Below are 25,050 nucleotides of genomic sequence, written 5' to 3'. Positions count from 1 at the left end.
CTCTTTCTCAAAAAAAGGCAAAGCTGATTCTTTTGTTTTTTGCTATGTTCTGATGACATTTCAGTTTGAGACCAAAAGTATCGATGAGTTGATCAGAATTTTCGTTTTCATTTCCAAACAAATCGGCACCCTTGTTTTCAGACCACCCAATGTTTTGTGAGTGTTCATGTTCTCTAGACAAATGAAATCTCTTCTCTCATGTTGATCTTCTGATGTCAAACCCAAATGTCTTGTGTACATTTGAACAAATGAACTGTTCTTGCTGTTCCTCTTGTTTCGGACAGGACCGTGCATCGTCGTTCACTAGTTCGGTTTTAGAAACTCTTTCATCTTTAATCCCTCACACTGTTTTCAGTTTCATTAATGAGTCCAGTCCCATTACACGCTTCTTGCATCCATCATTCATCGTGCTGGACTTTTCAAGCCACTGAAGTGTTTACGGTGTTCTCTTTTACTCGAGCACGAAAAAGAATCCTGAAAACCGATGCAGCATCCGTGGTACTTATCGATGTGCTGACCTCTGTGTGTCACAGGTGCGAGGACATGGTGGATGTGAGGAGGCTGAAGATGCTGCAGATGGTCCAGCTTTTCAAATGTGAAGAGGATGCATCACAGGTGAGCGAGTCTCAATGTGTTTGTCTGAAGCAGTCTTCCCAAATGCAGTTTCAAATTGATTTCATTCACGTTTATTTTTTATTCCATATTTATTTTTAACTGAGAGCTATGCATGTGCCAGGAAGTGCGCTGCAATGTCAAACTCCACGTTACTGTCAAGGGCACTTTGTAATATGGGTCATGCTTTTTATTTTCAATGGAAGCAGATAGATGAAAGCACATTGAGGCAGCAGGGCACCATGGAGCTTTCGAAGTTTGAAACCTTTCAGAAAATCGTTCCTTTGCTTCTCCAGTGTCTGAGGGGAAAACCACCAGGAGTAAAATTGGCCTAAAACATGCTGCTCTGAAACATAACAATTTAGTTTGCTAGCTTTGTTTTTCAGCCCAATTTCATGAGCTAACTAATTTTACATGAACAGAGAAACTAGTTTAAATACACAAAGACACATGGTTTAAAATGCTGCTCACTAAGGGGCTTTTTACACCTGGTCACTTCATGCGTTTTCTGTGATCAGATAGCTATCCGATGGTAAAAAGACCAGGTCTAAATGCCCTCCGAAACGGTTTCGAGACGGATATAAATCCGATCATTCAAACCACTTCAGGAGGTGGTCTGGGACGCGTGAAACTGGACAGGTGTAAATGAATGTGGTTGTTCAAGCCACATACATCAGCGCTATACTCCTCCCAAACGGAAGTACGTCACTCGCAGGTGATCTTTCACCCAGGCGTCTCGTTGGGTCTTAAAATGCGCTGCTGCCGCCAGCGAAAATGCAGCAAACAGTAAATGCTGTTTTTTGTAGCATAACCGACATAAGTTTTTTCATCTTCTTTTTGATCGCATTCTGAAAACCTCATACACCAAAGCGTGTTCCATTCCAATTACCCCGGAAATGAGGTAAAATATATTTGCATTTTGGGCGGGAGCAGAAAGATCGGATTGATATCCGATTCGCCAAGACGCATTTATGTGGCCTAATGTAAATGGAACAGTTTTAACAAATCAGATAGCTATCGGATCAGAGAAAACACATGAAGTGCCCGGGTGTAAAAAGGCCCTGAGTAGACAAATTCAGGGAGACATGTTATGATGCTAGTGCAGTGGAAAAATCTCAGGTTAAAAGGTTTCTGTAAAAAAAAAAAAAAATAATAATCAGCATGTGTTAGTATTACAGGATTACTAACTAGACTGACCAGTGTTACATGATCCATTCAGCACGATGGAATTCCTTGATTACTTCTTTGTAACACATCAATGGTGCTTTTTTTCACTGCAAAGGAACAATGTTTTTACTGCAGTATTATGTATGTAATGTCAATTTTGTTGCTCTCTCTCTCTCTCTCTCAGGCTGTAGAGTGGCTCACTGAGCTGCTGGACGCACTGCTGAAGACCCACATCAGGCTGGGAGATGACACACAGGAAACCAAAGTCCTCCTGGAGAAACACAGGAAGTTTGTGGAAGTTGCTCAGGTAACCAGCCAAAATCCACCAGACAAACAAGAGTTTAAACAAGATCCCATGAAATTCTAGAAATTGTTTGCACTTTTAGCATTTTGGCTCTAGGTATTCTGTCCATTTTTCCAAAATTTATTTTCATGTATGTGAAAATATTGTCTTTGGCATGATCACACGATTAGTTCCTGAACCTTGAGTCTGAATTTATTCTTACTGAGGAAAGTTTTTGCATGTAATCTTACCAGTGTTGCTGTTTAGGAGGTCGCTGTTGTGGTTTGTTAACGTTACCCGATATTGAGTGTTTGTCCGTGTATATTTTTAAGCTAAAATAAATGATGCCGCTAATATTTAGTTTAAGGTGACACGTTAAACTCTGTCATCCATCTGCTCACAGAGTACATATGATTACGGAAGGCAGCTCCTGCAGGCCACAGTAGTGCTGTGCCAGTCTCTGCGCTGTGCCACGCGCTCCTCAGGGGACACCCTACCCCGACTGAACCGAGTGTGGAAGCAGTTCACCATCACCGCTGACGAGCGCCAACACCGTCTGGAGACAGCCAGAGACTTCCATGCTGCTGCTGAGAGGGTGGGTTCATGCTTCCTGCCTGTGGGCTAAACCGTCTACTACGTTCACAAGTTTGTAGCCAGAGCCAGACAGGTTTAGTTTAGAGCCTCCTCACACTGTGTGACGAGAGAAATCTTGTCATCTACTTTTACAAGCTAAAAAAAAAACATCAGAATTAAATGCCTGTGATGGTGGTGGTGATAAATTGTCTGAAATTGTCGGTGTGTGCGTGTCCTTTCCTTGCCAACCTAGTATGGGTTTAGGTCACTTGTCACTGTGAATATGTTTGGTACGAACTAGGCCTCTGATATTTATTTTTGATAGTAGAATCCCATTCGATTCATGGTTCTGGTTTCTCGCTCTCTATCTTCAGAACAATTCTAAATTAAGAAAAATAATACCTGAAAATATTCTCTCTTTTTTTGTGTATACATTTTGTCTGTAGAAATCTAAATCAATAAACAATGGCTATGAACAGAGGTTTAATATTATAAGCAAAATGAACACTTAAATAAATATATTTTACAAATTCTCCTCAAAATTGGACTGATTAACAAGGTCTCTGACCTGGGGAAAAACAGTAATAACGAACCGAAGACGTAACCTGAAGCACTGCACATTAAGCTCTCGGCTGCTGTCATTTGAAAGCTACCGTTTATAACCTGGTCGTACAAACGTTACACGTGCTGTTGGTCGTTGTTCGGCTGTCAGTAACTTCACATACGAGTGATTTGCAGTAATGGTGGGGATGAATATTGTCTCCTCAGTTCAGTAATCTTGCTTGCTTTGGTTTGCTGTAGGAAGACTCCATCATTTTAGTGCCAAATTTGCAGTGCAGATTCATTACTGTTAAACCAAAAAAAAAAAAATCTTGTTAAATAACAAATGATCAGAATTTTCAGCATCTAAGTCTTTCTAGCAAAATATTCCAAGTGCATTTTCCACATAAATTCTCTCCAAAGGAAAGCTGCCTACTGCAAATTTGGCAATGAGAAGTCCTTGGAATCTCCCAACAGCCATTAAACACCAGTCCAGATTTTCGGTTTATTGCAAAATTTTGGGTTTCAGTGTGAAACTTGTTAATGCAGACATGGTTTCTCTTTTGTAAGGGTTTGATGTTGTGTTTTTGTGTAGCTTTCATTCTGTAAACCTCCTACATTACATTCTCTGCAAATTCTGAGAGCAGAAAGAATGAATTTTGTCTCATTTTTGTCCTTAATTTTTTTGGAAACTCTGCCACTTTATGTGCATTTCACATTCTAAATGCCAGTTGATGGATATGGATATGGTAGTGGTGTGATGGAGGAAGATGGTTGTGATTTGGTGATCACACCCTTTGTGTGTGTGTGTGTGTGTGTGTGTGTGTGTGTGTGTGTGTGTGTGTGTGTGTGTGTGTGTGTGTGTGTGTGTGTAAAATTAATGCTGCTCTCAGGGATCTGAGTGCACTCTGGCTTCAGGAGTGAAGCTGAAAGTCCCTGGCACAGCTGTCTGGAGCTCTGTAAAGTTTCACACAATAAACATTCTGTCCGGTTTTCTCTCTCTCTCTCTCTCTCTCTCTCTCTCTCTCTCTCTCTCTCTCTCTCTCTCTCTCTCTCTCTCCCCCCCCCCCCCCCTTTCTGAACAGGTTCTAAGAGACAGTCCGGACCAGGCCGGGATGCTTGATGTGGCAGAATTTGAGGAAGTGGAGGCGGTGGGGAAGACTTTGCTGGACCGCCTCACTGTGCCGGTCATCTTTCCTGATGGGTAAGAGTTCAGAGGTCACATGCAGTTGCACCCAGTCTTCTGCTGTGAGATTTACTGTGGGTTTTTTTTTTTTTTTTATCTCCTCAGCGGTTTTTGATGTCACTGTTTGGCAATAAATGTAAGTGTTTTACGACAGGAAAGATATCAGGACGGACGAGTTTGTGCTTTGTGGTTTCTCAGTAACATAAGCTGCTTTTTGTTTCATCAGCTTAGAGAGAAAAGAAGCTGGAGAGAGAATGATACGTTAACAGTGATCACAGGAACTAACCTTTCAACATTTAATAAAGCAAATGTTATCGTTGGCAAATTATTAGCACTATTAGAGGAGTAGAACTGTTGTCTGAATATGTGCTGTTAGAAATATTCAGCTCTGTCATATCAGGCTGCATCACACCACCCCACTGCCTGCTGAAAACACCAGCTCATTCGGATATACAGATGTTTCCAACACTGCGTAAATCTACTGCTTGTCTAGTTCATCTAGTTGAACTTCAAATCCTGTCCAGTTGTTTTCTGTTGGTTTGGAATTACAGGATCGATCGATTCTTTTTTTTTTTTTTTTTGATGCATATAAAAAGCACGTCTCTCTTGTTTTACCCATCTGGCCAGTGAGAGGCTGTCACATGTGGGTAACACCTATTATGTGGACACCTGAATTTTGCTTCTATAATAATCTCCACTCGTCTGGAAAAGGCTTTCTACTAGATATTGGAAAGTGTCTGGGGATTTGTGTTCACTTAGTTACAAGAGCATTGACACTGATGTCGAGATGGTTAGGAGGTCTGGGGTTCAGTCAGTGTTCCAGTTTATCTCTAAAGTGTTCATTTGCAGTTGAGTCAGGGCTTTTGTGCAGGACACGGGGGTTCTCCAGCTTTGCCAAACCATGTGTTCATGGGGCTCACCTTGCACAGGAGCATTGTCATGCAGGAACGGGTTTGGGCCTCCTTGTTGCACTGGTGTGAAAATATAATGTTACAGCATGCAACGATGTTCTAAACAACTCTGTACATTTAGCTTTATGGCAAGAACATGAACCTTGTGTTTATATGAAACTAAAGGCAGAAAGGAATTTTCAGTGTGAAATAACGTCCTATTTTGCAGGAGCGAGCAGTTTTTCGGCAGCCCCAGCGACATGGCTTCCTCAGCTGAGAACATTCGTGACAAGATGAAGATCGTGGAGGACAAGAGGCTGCAGGAAGAATCCGCAACACATCTTAAGGAGGAAACCACTCTCGAGGAAGAACCTGAGGAGAGTTAATGTAATCTCTAATCACCTCGCAGGCCACTATGTCCTAATATGCCTTTCCAAGCCATGTTAACCTCCAGTGGATCATTTAAAGGTAGTAAATATGTAGACTCCTGTCACATTGCTTACATATACATATACAGCAGAAGACTTAAAAACAAAAAAACAAAAATAACACAAAAGAAGCTTTATCTGACATTTCTCCTGGAGGCGACAACTGAGCTTTTATCGGTGCTACTAAAGTCTATAGAATGTACAGAAGCTACCATCTCTCTGCTCCATGCGTGTACATGGTGCTGTAGATGTTTAAGAAGTAAGCAATGTATTTTTGATTCATTTTGTTGCTTTCCGTATCCACAATCTCGTTTTTTTTATTTTACTTTGTATGCCGACATGATAAAGGTCTTCGATTCAGGCATATTCTGCCTAAGGTACACTTTCATTATCTCATGGCTGCGTGAGGGGGGAGATGGCGGCCGTGTGTTTGTGCGACGTACAGTTACGGTAGAGAGAAAAAACGCACGCCTTTAATTACGGACTTGGTGGCGATTGTACAGCATTTTGCTTTCTCTATTAAAAGGAACACAAATATAGGGCTTTGTCAAAATATGTTTTAAACAAAAAAAAAACAGGCGGGTTGGGAAAAAGGTTCCATGAATAAAATGTGAAACCAAAATAATGTTTCATCTCATACTTGTCTAATGTGTATGCTGCTTGTGTATCCAGGCTTATCATAAAATTAAGTCTATATTTATTGTTTTTTATTTGACTTTTTCTTTAACTTGCCGTTTAAAACTGTATAATGCTTTTGGCAGTTTTTTAAAGTTTTTTAAATCATTACTAGGAAATCTATGAAAATCTGGGTCATATGGAAATAAACGAAGCAAAAGAAAAACTACACAGTAGTTGGGATTCTGCGTCTTTTCCCGTCTTTTTATTCTTCCTGGTTTTTTTTTGTTTTTTTTCTCCATTATGCTTCTGGTGGTTGTACAGCAAGGTCCAAGTGACTAAAATATATTTTTTACGCCCAACAAGACTTTTACACTGGAAAATATTAACATATAACCTACTTTTAGAGGATGTCAGATTGTGTGTGCTTTTATTTAGGATGTGGTATCTCAGTGGTTAAGGCGTTCCACTACTGATCAGATAGTCATTGGTTCGAATCCTAGGTCCACCATGTTGCCTCCGCAGGGCCCCTGAGCAAGGCCTTTAACCCTCAATTGCTCAGGTGTATAAACTGAAATAAAATTGTAAGTCATTCTGGATAAGTGTGTCTGCTAAATGCTGTAAATGTAAATATTATTACAGATAATTTCCTATATTACAGATCATACGGTTTCATATAGACGGTTTATAAGCCCTCTAAGTTTTTCCTTCTCAGTTGGCGGTTATTTATTACTACATTTAACGTAAAACTCTGCAACATTCAACATTTTGTCATCCCATAATGCTGATTAAACCATGAAGTTATTAATGTCTCCATCTCACTGCTGTACTTTTTCAGATTTTTTAAAGTAACACGAGAGACATCTTCATTCATATATCTTCACGTTCTGTCGTATATCGTATATCGAGAAGTTCTTGGGTGCAGTTGATGTTCCAGTTCATCCCAAAGGTGTTCAGTGGGGTTGAGTCAAAGTCAGGGCTCAGTGCAGGACTCTAGAGTTCTTCCACTTCAACCTTAACCTTTAAACCATGTGATTATTGAGCTTGCTTTGTGCACAGGAGCATTGTCATGCTGGAACAGGTTTGATCTTAGTTCCGGTGAAGGGGAAATGTAATGCTACAGCATACAAAGACACTAGACAAATTGTGTGCTTCCAATTTTGTAGCAAGAAACACACACATGGGACTGAAGGTCAGTTTTGCCATATAGTATAACTTATTCCTTTCTCCTAACAGGTTCAAACCGGCAAGAGACATGACTAGATCGTCCTACTTGAAGCTTACCAAGCACACTTTATTGTGTGCTTCACAGAGCAGTCTACCACATTCAAGGGAAAGTGTCACCTCTCCTCTCAGACTCCCATGTCTGGCTAACTCTGATTTCCTGTATAGTGCTAAATTTGCTCTCATCCACGGGTGACTGTGAGACTTGTACACATTTCTGTTGCACCAATTAGGAGCCCTGCTGTGTTTGGGTTCTGTTCGTTTTTCTTTTATATTGACCAGTACTTTTTATTTATTTATTTATTTATTTTTTCAGATTCTAAGCAGAAGTCGGTGCATGTGGTATATACTGCCATGGAAAGCTTAAGCTTACAGTAAAAAAAAATAATGCATAAATGACTAATAAACTAAACTAATAAACTAAAAAAAAATCTAGGATATATTATGTATACTACGTAGAATAGTGTATTCCGTTTCAGATGCAATCCTAAGATGGTGCTAGTTTCTCAAAGCAACACCGCTCTGGGATTTTTTCTTAAGCTCCAATTTTCTACAGTTTCCCAATGAGACCGAATGATCAGGTAAGTGAATGTGTGCAGCCTGAATGACTGATGTACATGTCTGAGACTTGTGTAACACATGCTAAAAGATCCTAAAGTTCAAATCTTACCAGTGCCAAGCTGCTACTGCTGGGCTCTTGAGCAAAGCCCTTAACCCTCAACTGCTCCTGAGTATAAATGAGATTAAATGGTGTTGGTGTTTTCGACTCTGAAGTGATTTACATAAGAATGCTGCATTCGTGGCACCTTATTTAAATTGCAAGCATTAATGACATTGTTACCCATCAAAAAAAGAACATGGATGCTTTCTTGAAAACGTGTCGTGTTTTACCGTATCAGAGCACTTAAAGCTCAAAAAGCTTCTGTAACAGAATTCTTACAGTTACAGGCTTGAGCTGCCACTGGTTCTGTTTTAACTATAGAGAACTTAATTCACGAGAGTGCAGTACAACAATAACAAGTCCCTTAACTAATATATGATGGCAGTATTGACACTGATGATGGCGTTCTGGAATCAGTGGTAAGTTGGTCAGGGTTATAGATTTTAAACAAGCACTGTGTCTGTGACTTACCTAAAGCCTGTCCTGTTGTAAACTGCTCTAAAAGTTGAGGGGCGTGTTAGTTGTGTGCTTAACCAACTACACCGTAGATGTGGTAGCCTAGTCTTTACTGATCGGAAGGTCATGATCACAGGTCCACCAAGCTTCTGGATAAGGGTGTCCGCTAAATGCCATAATGGTTAAGGTGTTGGATTACTGATCAGAAGGTCATGAGTCCGAATAACATTTCCACAAGATGGTCAAAGCTGATCTAGATGAGTGCTTTGTTTGCCTCTGTGAATGCAGCTGTTGATACTGACTGCTCGCTGGATAACCCAATAAAAACAGTTTACTTCGGGTTGTCGGTGCGAACACCTTTATTGGCTAGCTGAAGTCGTCGTCCCGTCGAGAAATGAGCCTTAAACAAAACATCATTTACACAAAACTTAATTCAGGCTTAATGAAATGTGATAGTGGGTGAAGAATTGCGCAGTATTTTTATCACTCAGTTTAGGAAAAGCTTAGTCATGGTGAGCAGGACTCTGTATGACTGATGGTTCTCTCGGTGCCTGGAACTTGTGCTAGGAGCCGTGTGTGTGTGTGACTATTAATAGCCTGAGACACTTTTTGATTTTTTTTTTTTTATCAGGAAGCCTTGACAGATGGCCAGGCTATCTGGGGCCGTCGTTCTGAAGTCCTCAAGCCCTGACACTATTTCAGCTGTCTCCCGAACCCCTCAGCTGCTGTCACTGTTGGTGTTCACGAACAAGGTTCCCTGTTGGATTTAATGCTACCTTTAAAACCAGCATATATTTTAGGCATAGAGGAAGGTGACACACAAAAACTTAAGCTTATTAGCAAGAACGTGTCCAAATTTTTGCTCTCTTCTTTTCTTACATCAAAGCTTTCTGTCCTATTTTACTCATATGCAGTCTGCTCGTTCTTTCCACTTTTTCCTTCTTGCAAATTATTGCCTGTATAAAGCTGCTCAAAATAATAGAATGTCTCGTTTTTCAGCCACTCTTTGCCACCCTTCTTGTCGACTTATAAAAATAATAATAACACTATTATATATCATAAGCATGATTTCAGAACACGCCTGCTTTCTGCATCTTGGTTCGCAGTCAAACAAGGTCATTGTAGGTAAATTTGTATTCACGACTTCAAAAGCACAAGTAGATTCAAGCCGAACGGAAGAAATCATACCCTGTAAAATATATAGTGCACTATATTTAAAGTTTTACCTTTTATGTCTAAAATATCATGCATACAATATAAAATATGCAGATGAAATTTTGTAGCCAGAACATAATACCCATATGCACACGATTTTGGATAGGAAACAGGAAACTAGTGAATTAAAAATTGAGAAAGCATGCAATACTTTGAAGCCCCAGACACAAACCCAGGGATGTGCCTCTGATTAACAACATCATAATGAGACTAATGGCAGTAATCAGGTGCTAATTACAAACAGGATGTGGCAGTGAGGGGAAACAGGAAACTATAAAACAGAAGGTATGCATGGAAAATAAATGAGGTGGGATTTAGATAAGTAAGTAGTATTGCACAGTCGTGGCCTAATGGTTAGAGAGTGACTCGTAAACCGAAGGTTGTGGGTTCGAGTCTCGGACCGACCACGCCTGAGATGCCCTTGAGCAAGGCACCGAACCCCCCAACTGCTCCCCGAGTGCCGCAGAATAAATGGCTACCCATTGCTCCGGGTGTGTGTTCACGGTGTTTGTGTGCACTTTGGATGGGTTAAACGCAGAGAACAAATTCTGAGTATGGGTCACCGTACTTAGCCGTATGTCACGTCATGTCACATTTATTACTGGAGTGTTCAGATACATTTGACTAAATTGTCTCTACATTATACTCTTTCAAAGAATTAAACACTTAGTGTTTATAAATTCCTCTCACTGAGATGAGGCCAACCATGTGAGGGTTCTGAGGCATATAGAGATTTACCAGCTCCAGTTGGACTCTGCTTCATGAAATATTTTTCATTGACATTGACTTTGAGGACAACAACCTCCTCATCAATACACAATCATCAGACTGTACAGTATCTGACTGTAGAAAGGACATTATATAGTACATAATTACACTCTCCGGTGTTTATAACAGTTTATAATCACACCCTCCAGTGTCACCCAAATGAGGATGAGGTTTACTTTTGAGTCTCGTTCCTCTCAAGGTTTCTTCCTCTTCCATCTAAGGGAGTTTTTCCTCACCACAGTCACCTCAGTCACCTCAGGCTTGTTCATTGGGGATAAATACAAAACACATTTAAATAGAAGTATAATATTAATCTTTATATTAACCTTTTGTTTCATGTTTATGTTCTGTAAAGCTGCTTTGAGACAATGTCTATTGTTAAAAGCGCTATACAAATAAAATAAAATTAGAATTTGAATTAAAAGTGGTGTGGTGATGCAGCCTGACATGAAACTGTTATTGTTACCACAGTGTTTTATTACTCTTTTACTACAGCAGTTTGCCAATGTAAACAGTTTCATTTATGCCGTTTTTGTCTTTATATTTAATATTCTTGAATGTATGCAAGGGGCACAGAGGCTTAGTGGTTAGCGCGTTTCCCTCACACCTCCAGGGTTGGTGGTTCGATTCCCGCCTCCGCCTGGAGTGTGTGGAGTTTGCATGTTCTCCACGTGCCTTGGGGGTTTCCTCCGAGTACTCCAGTTTCCTCCCCCGGTCCAAAGACATGCACGGTAGGTTGATTGGCATCTCTGGAAACTTGCCCGTAGTGTGTGAGTGTGTGAGTGAATGAGTGTGTGTGTGACCTGCGATGGGTTGGCACTCCGTCCAGGGTGTATCCTGCCTCGTTGCCCGATGACGCCTGAGATAGGCACAGGCTCCCCATGATCCGAGAAGTTCGGATAAGCGGTAGAAAATTAACGAATGTATGCAAGACAAGTCGGTTCCTGTTATCACTTGCATAATGGCAGCTTTAATCACCCTCTGCTCTCTTTTTTTCCTCTCATGCATTTAATAAGACAAAAATAAGTACACCCGGGCATGACTGATTTTAGAAACACCTTCCGTATAATGTTAAAGAAATATCATAGAAAAGATTTAACATGCTCTTTAATTCAGTTACATGGAGAGTCTAGTGCTGAGGTGTAAGAAACATGGTATCCAGTAATAACTAAATTACACAGTTACTATTGTGAATCATTGAAGGTCAAACCATCAGAAGATCCTTTAAGATATGAGGTCATATCATGAGATTTGGACTCGTACATCATCACTTTCACTCAGTGTTAAACAGATAAGCTGTTATCTCAGTTTTCTGTTTTTGTTCTCACTTTATTTTTCCTGTCAGCTCATTGCATCATTTCCTCCACTGGGCACCGATGATAACAATCCCTGGAGACTGACGACATCCTGAAAAGGAGCCAGGCACGTGACTCTGCCCAGGTTTGATTATATTACTGAGTACAAACATTTAACTCACATTTGATTCTGTTTTCCTGTGCACTCTGATTTATCTATCGCACCAGTGAGCAAAAGCAAAGCCGTAAGCTTTTTTTATCTGGATTAATCAAAGCATCAGGGAGCATGTGATGGGTCTGTGTCAGCAAATCAGAGGAAGCTAGAGATTCAGATGTGTTTCCCTGAACCTCTCATTATCAGCAGTTCTCAATGGTCTTATTTTCCTACCATTGTACTCTGGTTAAGGGATTAAAGTAGAGGTTTATTGGGACAGAGACCATCATGAATCAAAATGAGCCCCAAGAAGAGTTTATAAACCACCTGAAATTTTTTTTATTGGATTTTATTTTAATTACCACAACAATAAATAAGGAATAATGAAACTATTCATTTGAGAAAATCATTTCCAATTAAAATAAATAAATAAATAAATCAAAATTATTTCACACCACAGATCGTTACTACTGTCCTTTTAAGAATAAAAATTTTCATAACTTACACTTATGGATTAAAGCAGATGACAGAAATGCTGATAATACAGTTTATATATCGATACGCAAAGGTTAATTAAAAATCATTTTATAAATAAATTGTGTTTTATAAAAAGAAAAATAATTCTACAAAAATTATTACAAACTATCTTCTCATTTTTTATTTTAAACTTGTTCTTTTTAAATAAACAAGAATTAAAAAACATTAAGCTGTGCTGTTATATTAAAAATAAGTAATGATGCAATGTTAAGAACTCCCACAGTTACAGTTGCCCCTCTAAGCACTTTATTTTCCTCAAATAACATGTCCCATAGTGTTAGTCATCTTACTCTACATCATTTCCTTTAACTGATTAAAGAATGACGCATAAAAATCTGTCTTTAGACGACGTCTAGATTTAACAGCGCTGTACAAATAAAACTGAATTAAATTGAAAATACTAATCCATTTATTAATGGTATGGAACAACGTTCTCGCTTCTTGATGTTATTAAATCTTAAAGTCGGACATCTTAAAGACACATCTTTACCTTTGCCTTTTACATAGCGCCCTGAAATTGGAGACTCCCTCCATTAATGTTAAGTAGAATAAATTCCAGGCCGCTTACAGAAAACCTTTACCATATCAAATATATGTATTTCTAATCTGTGCATGTGGATCTTTTACCTTAGACATGTTGTCACTATAGAAAGATAACATATTGGAACATTATTATAGTAAAAATGAATCAATACTTTCTGACCAATCAGAACGGAGGATTAAAAGAGCACTGTGGTGTACCATCAATTAACAATACATTCACCTACATAGTCAGAAATGTGGCTGGTTTCCAAACAAGTGGTGTTTAAATAGAGGAATTACTAAACACACTGTCTGTTGGCCAGAGGTCCATATTTATGTCCTGCAAAAATTCTTAAGTGAAGCCGTTTGGTGTAGACATAAAGAGACACACGATCTCTTCAACAACGCATTAAACCCCAAGCAAAGTGGGATTAAAGAAGAATCCTGGCAACTTTTATTTTATTTAAAACACATTTAAAATATCTAAATCCCACTGGGTTTGTCTTACTCAAATATTGTGTACAAAATGTCTCAGAAAGAATAAAAGAAAATAAAAATAAATAAAAAAAATAGGTCAGTAAATGGAGAGCAACAGGCAGGCAGACAGAGAGGGAGGAAGGGAGCATGGAGGGGCCCAAAGTCACCAAACGTAGGGGTGTGTCAAATTGCTTTCAGTGCAGCGTGATAAAAGCCGGTGGATATTTCTATTTTTACCTCACTGTGCCTCGGCCCCTTCGGCTTTCTCTGCCGAACTAAAAGCAGCTCCATAACTTCATGCTGGATGAGAGCAGGACAGAGTGCGTGGGACATGAGGACGCTGTTGCTTTAATAGTGCTTTTCCTCCTCCCTGTGTTTGGGTTTGGACATCTGTGGAATATTGCAGAGACAAAACCGAGACACGGAGAGAGCAGAGTTGTGGATTACGGCCTGTTTGGATTTCCAGTGGAGAAGGAAGGAGGAAAATGTCCAGCGAAGGTGACCCAGGAGGACGTGTGTCCACCACAGCACTAAGTACAGTGGCAGTCCAGGCAGGAGACACACAGATTATTGTGGCTGTATTAAAGGTATCAAAGTTGATGCTGATGTTTTGAAATCTGTAGTAATCCCCTGATTACAGAATGTAATGATTTTTTAATAGATTAATATTATTTAATGATTCAAATATTATGAGAAAATTGTTTCTAAGCAACAAGTGTTGTCAAACACCACAGACAGCCTGTAATGCCTAAGAGCTACATATGAAATAAATGAAATTAATTAAATAATCATTTTAATCATTGGAACTTTTTTAATGAAAGCAGCATTTTTATACCAATCGACCAAATTACTGATAAATTACTGTATAAAAATGTATAATAACCTCCTCAAACTATCCTTAAAATACTGAATATTTATTTATGCCGTTTTAATAAAAAAAATGTTGAAACTTGTAGCCTGAAGTCTCACATGAAGGCTTTAGAGTCTTTAATAGCAAGTCTTTATGGCAGCAAAACAAAAATACACAGTAATCTACACCAAATAGTCTTTTTATACCTTTTAGAATGACACATCATGATAAAGTGACATCAATTATCAGCACAAGTTATAACGGCTGCCACCTAAGAAGTAAACACGATGCTGGAAATGACTAGCTGGCTCTTAAAATAATCGAGTAATGATCGTGTTGTGACATGTAAGCTTTGAGGGTGGGAGGTCTGTCAGTCTCGTCACTTACATCTCAATGCTTTTATATTGTCCTGTAATAAAACTCTGTATTTATGTAGAAGTTGTCACTCTGACATGTCACTACTCACTACTGTTCTGAGAGCTAAACAGTTTTTAATTATATTCCACAGTAGTGCCCTGAGTACCGGGGAGAGCCAGGTCAGAAATAATAAATTCTTTCTTAAACATACAAAGCCTGAGTGTATCTACACATGCAGCATAGCAGACGTACAGGAAGAAGCTCCGCTATAAGACTACAAAGACCATTTCCACCTAAACAAAACACAATAACAAGCAGCTAAATGAACAGACAGACAGACATACAGAAAAAAAATGCATACCAGATTCTACAGATTCCAACAGTATACTGTAAGGATGAGCACTCTGTGGCCAAAAAAAAAAAAAAATTAACCACCAATTAATTTATTTGGGGGGCACGGTGGCTTAGTGGTTAGCACGTTCGCCTCACACCTCCAGGGTCGGGGTTCGATTCCTGCCTCCGCACTTGTGTGTGTGGAGTTTGCATGTTCTCCCCGTGCCTCGGGGGTTTCATCCGGGTACTCCGGTTTCCTCCCCGGTCCAAAGACATGCATGGTAGGTTGATTGGCATCTCTGGAAAATTGTCCGTAGCGTGTGATTGTGTGAGTGAATGAGAGTGTGTGTGCCCTGTGATGGGTTGGCACTCTGTCCAGGGTGTATCCTGCCTCGATGCCCGATGACGCCTGAGATAGGCACAATCTCCCCGTGACCCGAGAAGTTCGGATAAGCGGTAGAAAATGAGTAAGAGAGAGTACTTTATTTATTTCTTTTTTTCTGTGTTCCATCTTCCCTTATTCTGACCTGGTAATATATATAATTCTCCTATTTACCAGAATTCCTCAACTACACCTTGTAGTTTTTAAGATATACCCATTTTAAATGGTCGTTTAAAAGCAAGACTCTCAGAAATAGACCCGTTGAACAGGTTAATAATATGGTTGTAGAGAACATGTTAATACTCTCAGCTCATCTGTAGAGGCTACATCTCAAATTTGACCTCTTGTGTATTAATACTTGCAAATGTTTCTATATTTATATCCAGTGAAAAGCTTCTCTAGAAAAGTAGCAGGTATCGTCATTGCACACAATGCAAAGAAATTTAGGTTGTCAACTCTCAGACAACAACAAGGGCATTTAAACAAACAACTATGAAGGAGTTTAAATTAAGAAGTTACAAAAGAAGGATTAAGAATAAATAGTGCGCACTGTATATGGCAGCTCTATATGATTATATATATATATATATACACACACACACACACACACACACAAGATTGCAAATAAGTGAAAAGGCCTGATTTTTTCCATAGTATATATTGTACAGTAAGTCTAAAATGTCTAGAGGTTGATAACGTACTTTGACAGAATAAGAGAAATATTTTATTAGTCGTGTATCTGTAGAATAGTCACACTTCTGTCATCCTGCACCAAATAACACTTTTTTTTAAATAGTGGAAAATGTGAACATAACCTCTTCGGCCGAGAAATGACATGTTTACTTCACTCACTAATGCTCAGGGTCAGGGGATTGTTATGGTCATTCCCAAAAGCTTCAACTTGTGTTTCTTGATGTAGTTTATAGTGGAGGTATATTTCCAGCTTTAGTTTCCTGACTGACTGACTCGTTTCTTCCACAATTTGCTGTTATTTACAGAAACCTGTTTTTCCATGTACACGTGCACTTACCAGTGGCTCCTGCACAACCCCAAAACATAATATATCCACCTTCCTGCTTAACGATTGCCATTTTTGTTTGTTGTTGTTCCCCTTCCATTCTCTTTTTTTTGCCTTTTTTGATCAGGCCACGATACTTGTTTCCAAAATGCCTCGAGGTTATCTAGATATGACGAGGTCACACATGATAAGGTTCCTTTCTGATGACTCTTCCATTCAGATCATGTTTTCCTGTGCCAGCAACACTGCAGAGTAGATCTGTCTGTGTGTACACCACATCTCTTAGAGTCAGCTAAACCTTCCTGCTGTTCTATGCTGTATGTTGCTTTGCTTTTCAGCCAGGCATTCAAACGGATATTTCTAAAAGTTTTCTTGTTCTTCCTTTGCTCTTGCCTTGACTCTTCTTTAATTGTCGTTTCTTAATGACATTTCAGAAAGTGTAACTTTCTTTTTATAGACTTTCTCTGATTTGTAGGCATCATTTAGCCTTATTTTTAGCTTCTCACTCAGCTGCATAGAGGAGCCCATGATTGGTGAGATTTAGCACAAGTCAGAGAATATATTATGCTTTTATAATGCATTTTTCTTTAAAAAAAAAAAATGGCTGTTTTCTGCAAAGAACATCATCATCGTTTCATTTGTTTTTAGCATCTCACATAATTCACTGTGGCCTGTACTCTCTAATACACTTGTAAATGACATTCACAAACTTTGAGCTTAAATTATTCTATTTTCAATTTATTCTTCTTTTCCCCTCTTTTCCCAATTTTAGTTTCTAAATCAATCAAATATTTCAATTCTCCAGGGGTGCTCAAACTTCTTCACACAACAAATTATTCTTAAAAATTAAAACTGTCTATAGTTTATCATATGTAAAGTGGTGAAAATGGGCTACAGGGTAGTTCTATTTCTACTGATATACTGTATTATCTGTAGATTGGTAAAATGGTTCTAATTAATGGTTCATAAATATGTCTATTTATTGCTATAAAAGTTCCACAGAATAATGAAATAGTTCTGTAGAAGGGTTTAATAGTTCTGTGGAGTGGTACAGTAAGTAGTTTCCAGAGTTATAAAGAAGTTTTGTAGAGAACTAGAATCAGTGGTAAAATATATCAGTGGGTTGGACAATAGTTCAACGGGATCTTGCAATAGTTATGTAAAGTGGTAAAATATATCTATAGATTTCTAAAAAAGTTCCTTTGAGTGATTTTGTTTTAGAGTTGTAAAATAATGCATCGAGGGTTTCTACGCATATTTTGAAGGAACATTATTTATTCAGTTGGATAACAGGTAGGCAGGATAGATGGATGGGTGGGTAGGTGGATAAATAGGTGGATGGATGGAAAGATGGATGCATGGATGAAAGGGTTGATGGGTGTGTAGGTGCACAAATAGGTGGATGGATGGATGGATGGATGGATGGATGGATGGATGGATGGATGGATGGATGGATGGATGGATGGATGGAAAGATAAATTGGTGGGTGGATGGATGGGTGGGTGGGTGGGTGGGTAGGTGGATGGATAGATCGATGGATGGATGGAAGGGTTGGTGGGTGTGTAGGTGCATAAATATGTGGATGGATGGATGAATAGGTGGATGTACAGACGGATAAGTGGGTAAGTGGATAAGTAGGTGGATGGATGGAAAGATGGATGCATGGATGGATGGATGGATGGAAGGGTTGGTGGGTGTGTAGGTACATAAATATGTGGATGGATGGATGGATGGATGGATGGATGGATGGATGGATGGATGAATAGGTGAATGGACAGACGGGTAAGTGGATGGATGAATGGAGGGAAGGGTGGGTGTGTTGGTGCAAAAATAGGTGGTTGGATGGATGGATGAGTAGAGGGATAGGTAAATTACAAAGAAAATGTGTAGATAAATATGTCAGTATGTGTATGACAAAGTTATGACAAGTCGGATGTGCATAAGATTAGTATGTGCAAAATGGGAATATGTGCCAGGTGTATAGACAAAGAACAATATTTATATATGTTGTGTAAATGTGTGCATTATGTACATTGTATGTACAAGTGTAACTAAGGTAATACATAGTGTATATACAGATTATATACGTATAGGTTATGTATAGTATAAGTGTGTTCTTTTCCGTGATAATACTCTTACACATCCCATGAAGAAGTTTTCATTTGTGTTTCTATTCAAGGTTGGTAATTAATTCATTCAATTTGCGGTAGATCCGGTTTCTTTTGTCTTCCCCGTGGACTTTCATCACTATTCTGAAGTGACCTTGGTACGCCGGAGCATTGATATGAGCGAGTGTAGAAAGCCTTTCAGCCGTTCAGATCCATCAGCTTCGAGAGGTGATGGTTTCTCTGTTACAGCTTTCAGCAAAGACAAATTTCTCTCGCAAGAGTCCTGCATATCCGGCGGTGACCAAGGTTCAGTGTCATCTATAACAACCTGACGTAAATTCTCCTTCTGGAAAAGTTCCTGACATAATGACTTAATGTTGGTGTTTATCGGCTCCTGTGAGAAGCATTAAGTACTCAGCTTGGGCACTGTGAAAAATCCCGTACAATCTCGTACACAAGCTGTGGATTATTGATCAGGTTGTTAGTCGTTCTGTTTCAGGCTTTGGATGCTGTTTGTTGTGTTATCAGGTGGGTTTCTGATGGGAAAAAAAAACACACACACATGAACACATTTTCCAGAGAACCGGTGCCAGTTAAAGGTATGCGCTTAGCATACATGCCGGGATAATCTTCAGTGCCAACAAGCTTAAAATATACGGCGCAGACAATTAAATAGCCATCTGTCTGTACAGTATATCTGAAGCTGCCGTTCCACTATTTGTGTCAGAATTTAGACAAATCACAGCAGCTGCAAAAGGTCACCAATGAGTTAAAATCTGATTATAATATTTGTGTGATAAGATATTTAACAAGCCATGATTGGGTTAAAAGCTAACTAGCATGCTGTTGTTTATTGGGTCATCCTTTTTCTTTGATATGCATAAAAAATGTCCATTTTCTGCTGAGAGCAACATCGTTGTTTGTGTTTTTAGGATCTTACATATATTTACTATGATCTGTGTTCTCTCAAACACTTGCAAAGAACATTCTCTAATACTTGCTCTGGTTACTCAAGTACAAGTAAATACAACTGAATTGGGTTATTTGTTACAGGTTAAACTAGCAAGCAAATGTTAAAGGTAACCGAGCAATGTGCTGAGCACGCATGAACGTCACCACAAGCTTGTAATTACAAGTGGAAAATCTTTGAGTTCAGAGCAGAGGTCACACATGTGCAAGTCAAAGTCAAGTCGAGTCTTTTTTTTTTCATTTTTGTCAAGCAAGTCTCAAGTCTCAAATTTGCGACTTAAATCTGACCCGAGTCAAGTCGAGTCCCCCCGTCTCTGAATCTTTTAACTCAAGTCCGAGTCAAATCTCAAGTCATGAATGTCAAGTCAAAGTCAAGTCGAGTCTTTTTTTTTATATTTGTCAAGCAAGTCTCAAGTCTCAAATTCGCGACTTAAGTCTGACTCGAGTCAAGTCAGATGACTCGAGTCCCCTATCTCTGGTTCAGAGTTTCTGAGTCGGGGGTTAAACATGGAGAATTCAATGAATGCAGTGTCTGAAGTTGACAATAAATTTGTTGAAAATGAATGTTTACTCTTCTCAAAATTTTCGCATTTTGAATATGCATTCAGTCCTCAAGATACAAGCAAATTGGTTAACATTTACATTTACAGCATTTGGCAGATGCCCTTATCCAGAGTGACTTACATAAGTGCTTAAATCTCTAACATTGAATACATTAATGCTGGTTCACTAGGTTATATACTTAAGATACCATGAGTTTAAAACATCTGTTCAAAGTTACAATGAAAAAGTGTCAAAGGTTTTTTTTTTTGTTTTGTTTTCTTTAATGCAAAAGATAAGGAAAGAAGTGCTAGTTGAAGTGTTATCTGAATAAGTAGGTCTTCAATCGCCGCTTGAAAATAGCCAGTGACTCAGCTGTTCGGACCTCTAGGGGAAGTTCATTCCACCACCTTGGTGCCAGAACAGAGAAGAGTCTTGTAGTATACTTTCCTCTTACCCTGAGAGATGGTGGATTTTATAAGTAGTGTTTAAAAACCTGCATTTTTGTAGTTTATGTAGTTTTTGTAGTTTAACCTTAGTGTGCTGGATGAAAATATTTATTCTTATAATAAGCATTTTTGTAACGATATCATAATAAATTGCCACAATTCACTTAAAGATTTTGCAGGTTTTGTGAGAGATTTTGATTTACAAATACAAATGCTCATTCCAAGAGAAGATGCCACCTCCATGTGGTCTTTGAGAACAACAACCTCCTCATCATTACACGATCATCAGACTGTATCTGACTGTAGAAAGGACATTATACATAATAACACTCTCTGGTGTTTATAACAGTTTATAATCACACCCTCCAGTGTCACCCAAATGAGGATGAGGTTTACTTTTGAGTCTGGTTCCTCTCAAGGTTTCTTCCTCTTCCATCTAAGGGAGTTTTTCCTCACCACAGTCACCTCAGGCTTGTTCATTGGGGATAAATACAAACATATTTAACTATAAGTCTAATATTAATCTAGAACTTTTGTATAATATTAATCTTTCTATAATACACTTTTTGTACTTATGCTCTGTAAAGCTACCATTAAAATCTGTACTGAATTTAAACTATTTTTATGTTCTAAAAAAAATTGTATTGGTGAAGATTTTCTATCTAGATGCTCAAAATGGACTAAGCGTGAACGTTGTACTGTGTATAAACACTTTACTCATCTGACTCAGCACATACACTTAGTAAACCAGCATTAAAATGACATATGAAACAAAACGTGACCACAAACACTTATGCCTGAAATGTCTAAACTGGACGCACATCTCAGCCTCGTCTATAACTTGCCATTTTGTTAACACCCATAGACATAGATATCATAAGCTTTCTGATATTTATTTACAGTTTGAAACATAACATCTATAAATCAGATTAAATATAAAAGCTTGGACCTCCAGGCATGTTAGATACATGATACATAATTACCGTAAATAGAGAGTAACTACACAAGGTGCATTGTGTTGATGGCAGGGAAGTGTTTACAATTCATGGCATTCAGAGGAAGTGCACATGCAGGAGTAGTGTTTCACCTCTATGTAAACATGGCCTTGGTTTTTCATCTCTGTGTGTATTTGTGTGTACGTGTTGTTGCAGTGTGGACAGCTGGTGCATCTGCAGCTGACTGAAGCCCATCCGGACCTCCTGGAGATTGGAAACAATCAGGACGAATCCATGAAACTTCTGGCAGAGCACGATCAGCTGCTCGGCAAACTGAAGGTAAAAAAATATCAGAGTAAATGACGAAAATAATCACGTAACACTGTAGCAGCAGCGAGAAAATCACATTCTTTATGCTTTCCCTACTAAATGTAATACATCATTCATGTCACGACATGTTGCACCATTCTTATGCTTCTTAAAATATACACCAATGCTATGTGGCTAACGTAGATAACATGCAATGGAAGTTTATCTTGTGTAGAAAATCTTTCCTGTACCTATCTGCCTCAAACTATTTCCAGGGATGTGCTTAACGGCGTGGTGTGATTTACTGTTGTCTGTAGACTTTCACTGTGTAGCTGAAAGCTGTGACAATATTGAGGTGGCTATCTCCAGAAACCAGAATTATTCACGTTCTTTCTAAAAATTGGGTTTTGTACTACCTAGGCTTCGACTCCCAAAGCTTAAGGGTGGATGATGATGATAAAGATATAGCTCCACTTCTAGTTATAATTAAATGTGTAAATCTGAACTCTACCTGCTATATTACATCTTTGTTATTTATTTAAAGGAAAAGGATGTATAATTGTTATATAGCTGCCATGAGAAGGAGACCGCTTAAAGGTGGGGTCTCTGATTTTTGAGAAATGCTTCGGGCCGAATAATAAACAAAAATCATAACAAAAATCAAAACAAAAGGGGCGACGGAGAGAGAGTGTTCAGTGCGCATGTGTGACATTAGCAGAAAGCTGTTTTAACATTGACATGGAGGATAAAAACAAAGAAAGAAAGAGAAGAAAGGCTTACGATAAGGCAAGAAGTAGGACGTGTTAATATAGGATCAGCTTTCCAGCGCTGGAGAGAACTGAAGGAGCAGGAAGTTGGCCACATATTCACAGATTGGAGTTTCCCGAGTCAATAACTCCTGAGCTAAACACTGTTACTACACAAATAACATCAGTATTTTGAGTTTCTGTGTGAGTTTTCAGCACAGTAACCTCAGCAGTGTTTAAAATGTTAAAATTCAATTAAAATCACCTCAGATGTATAAAAATAGATGTATAAAAGTCGCTCTGTTAATGGTGTCTGCCAAATAGCATAAATAAAATATAACTACTTGACTGAAATATCTGAACTTAAACAAAACACCACAAGCTCTCTCTGGTCAGGATTCAGTCCCACAGCATTTAAGTGGATTATCATTAATTATACATAGTCATGAGAATTAGACGGACATTAGTCTAAGAAGCCGACGTGGTGGTGCTTTCTTTTTCCATAGGTAGGTTTCTCAAAGTTCTTGTTTACTTATCAACACCACCACTTCTTTAATCTAAACTCTTTTAATATATATAAAGATGGGATTCTGTGACCCCATTTTTCAATGACTAGACTGTATCTGGCTCTAAAGCAATCATTATGGTGTGGTGTTTCCCCACTGAACAGAACAGAATATACAATGTGGTGTGGGGGATGTGGTAGCCTAGTGGTTAAGGTGTTGGTCTACCAATCGGAAGGTTGTGAGTTCGATTCCTACGGCTACCAGTTTCCCACTGCTTGGCCACTGAGCAAGTCCCTTAACCCTCAATTGCTCAACTGTATAAAAATTATATAAAAATTTAAGTCGCTCTGGATAAGCGTGTCTGCTAAATGCTGTAAATGTAAATACAAGGGAGCCAAACACAGAGTTTAATATTCTGAATCTCGAAGCCAGAAAAGTGTTTAAAACACATCAGATACTTTGCATCCCATGAGCTGTTTGGTTTACTGTGATCTTATTGTAAGAAATGGAAAAATTTTATTATATTTAATTTAATTGCTAAGATGCTATTTTAGGGATGTGGTAGCTTAGTGGTCAAGGTGTTGGACTACTGATGGGCCAATAAGCAAGGCCCTTAACACTGACTTGTATAAAATGAGATAAAAAAAAAATTAAGTCTTTCTGGAAAAGGGTGTCTGCAAACTGCCATAAATGACCACCTGGCTTCATGCATGTAGATTCTTAACAATTTACATGTTTAAAAAAATAAATGTTAATGTTAGGCTTTAAGGACTGTCACTATAGTGAGAAAAAACATTTATTACCTGTTAGCTTCTTTGCAAAACAAAAGAAGCACACATCAATTGTTTTGACTGATGAAAAAGGAAGGGAAAAAAGATAAACATGATTGTCTATATATATATATATATATATATATATATATATATATATATATATATATATATATATATATATATATATATATATATATATATATATATATATATATAATTATAAAATTCCAAGAGTAAATCTTTTTTTTTTTGGGAGAAATGTTATCACATCTCCAGAAGGTCTCTATTATCCTTTAGTAATTACTTTTTTTAAAAAAAATCTACAAATGCTGTTTGAATTTGGAGAAAAAAAATTTGCACATTCATTCTTAACCCAGGTAGAACTTTAAAGGTCATGATATGCACAGGACTGAGAAAATTCCACATTACACCATTACTATTAGTGAAGTAGGTGTATTTAGTGTCGTATTAAAGTTCTCTTCATAAAATAGAAGTATACAAGTCTTAATATTGTAATATAATCATCACACACTACTCTCGGATTATGTCCCACATACAGTTTTGCCTCCATTCATGATCTTCTCACCTTGTTTCACTTGCTGTTCTCATTTTTATTTCTTTCACCTGCACAGAATGTCTTCTTCCTCTTGCTAGCAAAGGCTGATTTATATTATTTCCACAGAATGCACTATTTCCCCCCTTAGTCCTCATGCCAGCTCCTGCTCTCCAGTGCGTCTCCTGCCAGATGCTTCACTCTCTGCTTTGTCAGATGTCCAAGTCAAGAATCCTCCATGTGTATTGAACTAGAGCTGCTGTTGTATTGCAGATCAGTTGCTGATGTGAAGCTCTGTTTTGCATTTGCATCAGATGGGCAAGTTACACTGTAAATACAATGACATCTTATAGACCCATGTCTAACAGTCTAAACAGTCTAAAAGCCTCACAGCTTTACAGTACATCATTATCTGGCATTTCTTCTATATTTATCGTCATTGTATTGCTTTGGAGATCAGTTAATTTTATCATTCTTTTTGAATTACCAAGACAAAATTGCATCTTGTCACGTTATTGAGCAACCGCAAAACGTAAAAGTGTCTCAGGCTCGACTTCCCTGTAAGTTTACAACTTTACTCCTGAGTGTTACAAAGCAAGGACACTGGAGTTCTCCTTCC

At 38.4% G+C, this 25,050-nt stretch overlaps 2 protein-coding genes across 6 annotated transcripts in view; both read left to right on the top strand.

Moving 5' to 3' along the window:
- Positions 1–6,523, top strand: part of sestd1 (SEC14 and spectrin domains 1) — a 44,798-nt gene extending 38,275 nt beyond the window's left edge. The window contains exons 15-19 of the mRNA XM_027162607.2: positions 534–615; positions 1,964–2,086; positions 2,466–2,657; positions 4,261–4,379; positions 5,481–6,523. Coding sequence (XP_027018408.1) covers positions 534–615; positions 1,964–2,086; positions 2,466–2,657; positions 4,261–4,379; positions 5,481–5,637 — 673 coding nt within the window. The 3' untranslated portion in view covers positions 5,638–6,523. The remainder of the gene's footprint in view (positions 1–533; positions 616–1,963; positions 2,087–2,465; positions 2,658–4,260; positions 4,380–5,480) is intronic.
- Positions 6,524–7,520: 997 nt separating this feature from the next.
- The window catches only part of ccdc141 (coiled-coil domain containing 141), a 61,385-nt gene continuing 43,855 nt past the window's right edge, over positions 7,521–25,050 (top strand). For 2 of the 5 annotated variants that reach the window (XM_047814630.1, XM_047814631.1), the window contains exons 1-2: positions 13,820–14,190; positions 21,761–21,883. In XM_047814630.1, coding sequence (XP_047670586.1) covers positions 14,089–14,190; positions 21,761–21,883 — 225 coding nt within the window. In that variant the 5' untranslated portion in view covers positions 13,820–14,088. Of the gene's footprint in view, positions 8,100–9,266; positions 9,388–11,815; positions 12,059–13,819; positions 14,191–21,760; positions 21,884–25,050 lie in introns of those variants that run through there. The other 3 variants (XM_027162629.2, XM_047814629.1, XM_027162630.2) reach the window with 3 other exon arrangements.

Source organism: Tachysurus fulvidraco, chromosome 6 (genome assembly GCF_022655615.1).
Source record: "Tachysurus fulvidraco isolate hzauxx_2018 chromosome 6, HZAU_PFXX_2.0, whole genome shotgun sequence".
In the NCBI taxonomy this organism is placed as follows: Eukaryota; Metazoa; Chordata; class Actinopteri; order Siluriformes; family Bagridae; genus Tachysurus; species Tachysurus fulvidraco.
The sequence above is the reverse complement of the archived record's forward strand: the minus strand, read 5'-3'. Positions and strand labels throughout refer to the sequence as shown.